The following is a 5,638-nucleotide window of genomic DNA, read 5'->3' on the forward strand; positions in this document are numbered from 1 at the left end:
CTCCTCCCCCCCCACCCCTCTCCTCCCTTCACCCCTCTCCTCCCTTCACCAAACTATTAGATAAACAGTTGCTGGAGTCTGCACTGTCCTTTGTGATCTTGTACTGGACAGGAAGTTCAGGGAAGCCGGCCAAACAGCATGGAGACGGCTTCCCGGTCAACCGAGAAGCCGGCTCCATGCTACTGGAAGTACAGGTATCGGTACTCGTTATCGGACAGTACCACAATATAAATATCGGTACTTGCACTTGATGCCAAAAAAACGGTATAGGTGCATCCCTAATTAACACTATTAATCATGTATTAAGGCTCATACACATGGGCATAAAAAAATGCTACGTTCAGATGTGTACAGTGTACATATCAGTACGCTGTAATCCTGCACTATGTTCAGCTGCATAAAATCAAAGTAGAAAATCCTGCATCTACGCTGTGTGTTTTTTTGTTTTTTTCTCCAAAACATTTTTATTGAAGTTTAATGAATTTAAACACAACATATAAACTACTGACAGCGAGCACAGGAATACAAGGGGAAATGCACAATGTAAAGTATATAATTCCAGAACTCCACCACCATTCATAATACATGCAACTGAAAAATGTAATACCATGAACGTCAAACTAGAAAGTTAGAAAACATGTAAACAAAAAAAAGAGTTGTAGCCCCTTCACCCTAAGCGGAGTGGCTCTTTAAATTTAGTGTTGTTGGAACTGTAGTCAGTCTGACTGATTTGTACATCAGCACTGTGTCTGGGAACACATACTAGCAGCTGTGCGTTGCAGTGCAGCTTCTGGTGTGAATGCGGCCTAAATGGCGGGCCGTGGCACAAACACGAACTGAGTGACCTTCTGTCTGGACTGCAATTTGGACCTCAGCTTGATGAAAATGTTGTTCACTGGACTCCCATGAATTGTAATTCACTACCCCTGGTCTAGCGGCTGGATTAAAGGAAAACTATGGGGTCAGTGTTTTTCCCCATAGTTCTCCTTAGGGTAACGGGAGGACACAAACTAGCGTCCTCCCGTCACCCTAAGCTCAGTATACCGCGAGCTGTAGCTTGCGGTATACTGAGACGCCGCAGCTGAAGCGGATCCCGACAATTGTGCCGGGATCCGCCCAGCTACGTGACTGACAGCTGGCTCTGCCTATCTAGAGGCAGAGCCAGCTGTACCTGCCCCATCCGTTCCTGGTATCAGCTGTACCTGACCCATCTGGCGGATTGGAGCGGGGGGAATCCAGCCCCTCCACTGTCACAGCAGAGAGCCGTGACAGGATCGAGAGGTGAGCGAACGTCGGTATGTGTTCGCTCACCTCCCGATCTACTGAGCCGACCTCTGACAGTCTCATTGTCACAGGTCAGCTAGAACTATGAGGTGAGTGAAAAGCACTCGCATCATAGTTCTCCTTTAAAGCAGACATACTCACCTGATCATCGAGAATCAGATGAGTATACCTTTTATATTCTGGCCCCTTGACCAAAATGAGCGCTTACTCCTTGAAGTGCGGCGGTAGCCCAACAGCAAGGATTCATTTTGTTACTAGCTGGCGTTCCTCCTTAAATTGCACCTTGTCACGCAGTGTAATTTACCCATATATGCATGTCAAAGCATGTACATGCACATAATGCCATTAATGGAAATTTCCAACATATTTTAACACTAGGAATACACAGCTGCTGCGTACAGCCACCCGCGGTAATGAATGGCTGTATGTGGGTTTACGCTGCTACTTGCATAAAGCCATACGTCCCTAGATGCACACTGTCCCGTATGCACAGGTTTACAAAATGGCGGCACACCCACCTACAACCGTCCACCGTAGGGTTGCCACCAGTCCGGGATTCGCTCGTACAGTCTGGTTTTTGAGTCTTATGTCCGGGTGTCAAGCCAGCTGTCAAATTCAGCTGCTTGAGATCCCCAGCAAGCACGTGGGATCTCAGGCAGCCATTTGTGCCTGAAGCAACGGGTGAAGAAAGGTATACGTATCTTGCTGCACTCCTTACAGGATTTCTTGAAAAAATTTGTGAATGGGTGCTCGCAGTGACCACGGAGGCGTCGTGAGAAAATACGAAATTGTAAAGGATGGCACCAGCACACCAAGCTGTTAAATTCAACAAATGTCCATTTTAATGACAGACAATGTCATCCGAACGCAAGTACTTTCGGGGCCTCGCAGGGTCCCAGTCATCAGGCTCAGAACCCACACATCTCCTCCTCTGGCTCCTTTCTTACAGCACACTGCCTGCCTCGAGACCCCCACACTTCCCGCTCAGCTTCCTGTAAGCCAGCATTGCCCACCTGAGACCCCACATGGCCCACCTGAGACCCTACATAGCCCACCTGAGAGTCCACATAGCCCACCTGAAAGTCCATATAGCCCACCTGAGAAACCACAGCCACCTGAAAGTCCGCATAAACCACCTGAGAGTCTGCATAGCCCACCTGAAAGTCCATACAGCAACTTGTGAATCTGCACAGCTTACCTGAGAGACCACATAGCCACCTGAGAGTCCACAGAGCCCACCTGAACGGTCCACCCGAGAGCCCACATAGTCCACGTAGTAAACCTAAGAGCCCTGCACAGGCCACCTGAACCCTGGAGACATCAGGGCGCCACCCCGGAATAACACAGAGTATATAGCTTCATGTTATTTTGCATTGCTGTATCATGTATTGCTGGGATTTGTAGTCCTCTATGGTCATTGTCTTTACTCTCTCCCCTGGCTGTCTTCTTGCTCTTTCTCTTGGCTACCTCCCCTCACTCTCTCCTCTATAATCTCAAGAAAAAAACAAAATGCCGCACACAGTGCTAGACCTGTAGCTGTTTTTTATGCCGGATCTTTCCGCCAGCAAGGATATCAGTACTTTATTAGAACCATACCTTAATGTGAGTGGAAGCAAAACGTGCTTGTGCAACACATCAGTGTAAAATCAGGTCTAGGCAACCGCATCACTCCAGCCGCGGTGGTACTACAAATCTCATCATGCCTTTGGAAGTCGTGTCTGTCGGTCTTGCAATGCCTCGTGGGACTTGTAGTTCCACAACAGCTGGAGCGCTGAGGTTGTCTATTATTGGTGTAGAAGGGCTCAGACATAGAACATACAGAAGTGGCCAGTGTTACAGCCAAGAATTTCCCAGGGAGCTCAGCAATGGCCTTCTGTATTTACCTTTACGGACCCCCGAGCACCTCTGTATAGCCGGTGTACGCCGGGACTGAACAATAAACCGTCCTCGCCAAAGGCAAACACAGACACGGCCCGCTATCATTCCATCACACTGAAGCACCCTGACTTCCCGCCATCTCGGTGACGTCATGCGGGACGCGCCGTTCGGTTCCCGTGCCAACCAGTTCCCCCGGTGACTGGCTGCAGAGGGCGGGGCCGCGGTCGCGATGCTGGTGGATGAGCCATCATCAACATGAGCCAGACGCCGGAGGCCAGGTCTAGGTGAGGGGGGGATGGGTCCCGGTGGCTGCCATTGTCGGGGATGGTAGGGGCTGTGTGAGGGCGGCAGATCGGGTGTCATAGCCAGCACAGTACTGAGCGCCCCGGGGAAGGAGCCAAGCCTTGTCATCACTTCTATTCATACAAGGCTCATCTAATCCTACATAGGAAGCCATGTTCCTCCTACCCAGGTGTGTATTGGGAGTGATGCATGCTTGAGAACTGTCCCTGATCTCCATTCTTCTGCAGGTTTGTCCCTGGAAGTGTCTCCTCACTGCTGGCTATTCATAATTAAACTGGACCTGGCAAATGGAAGCCCTCTGCTCCCCCGGCATGCTCGACTGAGAAAGCCATTTGTAAACAAACAAAATGCCTTGCCTGCCACCCTTCCAGGCGATGCGGGTGACTGCCAGGCGGTGTGGGTGACTTCCTGCAGAGCCGGGTGCTGGAAATCCGGGGAGGATGTACTCTATGCAATGGGCTGGAGGACCTTCTTGCAGGATTTCTGGTTCCCAGTTCTGCAAGCAGGTACAATGACGTCCCCGTGCTTCCCGGAAAAGTCACAGGAGCAGAAAAGTATTTTTTTTTTCCCACAGGCGATCTGCTTGTTTACAAATTGCTTTTTCAAGTCATTTGCATTGGGGGAGGGAGCTTGCAGGGAACATCCACTTTGAGTGGAAACACTCCTCGGGGTGTATCTACAAACCATCTGCAGAGCCATTCATCCCATGACATGACAATCTCTGAATGTTTCTTCTTTACAAATAGAGGCAAAAACGAACGTTCTTAGTATATTTTCTTTCCAGGTTGAATGTAATACTGCCTTATGGCCACTAGATGGAGCTGCGGAGCATAGGATACAAATATTAAAGTAGTATTCAACCCTCCATATGTTTTTCAATAATTAACTTGGACCAAACAAATATATATTGCCCTTCAAATAATTTCTTTACATCTTTTCCCAAACACTTAGTCATCATGTTTCCAAACAGCTCCAACTCTGCCAGCTCGTCTTTCCTGAACTTCCTGACCAGTACAAGGCACAGAGCAGACTCCAGCAGCCGTCCATCTACTAGCTTGGAGAAAGAAGGAAGAGGGGGGAGCAGGGGATTGTCTTGCCTTGCTGTGTCTTTGTATATATGGCGACACAGCTTACTGTCACACACAAGGGTGGCACTATAGGGCCCTGCAAGGGAAAGGAGCCACCCTACAATAGGATATCAGACCCGGAATGAAAATCTACTAAGGGTGTCCGTGTTTTTCCTCTGTTCACACAGAACAAACATTCACAGATTCTCGAAGGACAAATGGCTCTGCAAATTGTTTATAAATACACCCCTGAAGATAATGTCAATCCATTTATTATTAGCCATATCCCCATCATTTCTCTGCATTGTAGATGATTCCCCCACTGTTCATTATTATATTCTATTGATTTGCTTTTGATGTATGTTTACTAACATCCGTGTATTGACTACTTCCTGTCATTGTGTTGTACTATACATGTGTTTCCAGATCATCTCCAGACCAGATTGTTTCCGGACCCAAAATGCATCCCAATGTATCCCTATGCTATTTCTGGCCTCTGTTCCAGACCAGAAAAATACTGCATGTCTCATTTTGTCTGGTCTGGAATGTACTGGAACGCATGAAAATGCATCTGGAACGCACTGGACCGCACCTGTAAGACCATTTTAAGCTTTTAAAAAAAAAATTCCAATCGCTGCAAAAACGCAATGCACTATATTCCAGATCTGGTCCGGAACATGGCGTGAACCCAGCCTTAAAGTGTATCTCTAGGCATATTTTATTTTAGTTTTGGATAGGCTCCTCTGTCAGGTGTTTATTGTCATCTGCGTTCCCTTTGGAGAGATCCCCCCCCTTTCTATTTGTACCAGTAGCCATTGTTACCAAGAAAGAAAGTGAGGGGAAATCCTACATTTTAAGGTTTTGTCCAGAACAAGAGGCAGACTGGAACACCTGTTACATTGACACCTCTCTAGAAGGGGGTTTCCCTCACTTTGGGAGATTTCCTCCTAAGATCCTGCTGTACAGGAAGTGAAGTAAAGAAGCAGGTTTACCCCTCCCTATTCTATCCAAAACTGAAAAAACAAACTTAGCTATACATACTTTTTTGGGCTTCTTTAAAGTGCCTTATATAAAAAGCGAGCCCCTCTGTACCTGGACATGAAAAA

At 47.7% G+C, this 5,638-nt stretch overlaps 1 protein-coding gene across 2 annotated transcripts in view; it reads left to right on the forward strand.

The window, feature by feature from the left end:
• The first annotated feature begins 3,271 nt into the window (after positions 1–3,271).
• FAM92A1 (family with sequence similarity 92 member A1) overlaps positions 3,272–5,638 on the forward strand; it is a 16,085-nt gene continuing 13,718 nt past the window's right edge. The window contains exon 1 of one of the 2 annotated variants that reach the window (XM_018560202.1): positions 3,272–3,446. In XM_018560202.1, coding sequence (XP_018415704.1) covers positions 3,418–3,446 — 29 coding nt within the window. In that variant the 5' untranslated portion in view covers positions 3,272–3,417. Of the gene's footprint in view, positions 3,447–3,488; positions 3,635–5,638 lie in introns of those variants that run through there. The other variant, XM_018560203.1, reaches the window with a different exon arrangement.

This window comes from Nanorana parkeri, unplaced genomic scaffold (assembly GCF_000935625.1).
Source record: "Nanorana parkeri isolate BGI_ZX_2015 unplaced genomic scaffold, ASM93562v1 scaffold439, whole genome shotgun sequence".
Taxonomy (NCBI): domain Eukaryota; kingdom Metazoa; phylum Chordata; class Amphibia; order Anura; family Dicroglossidae; genus Nanorana; species Nanorana parkeri.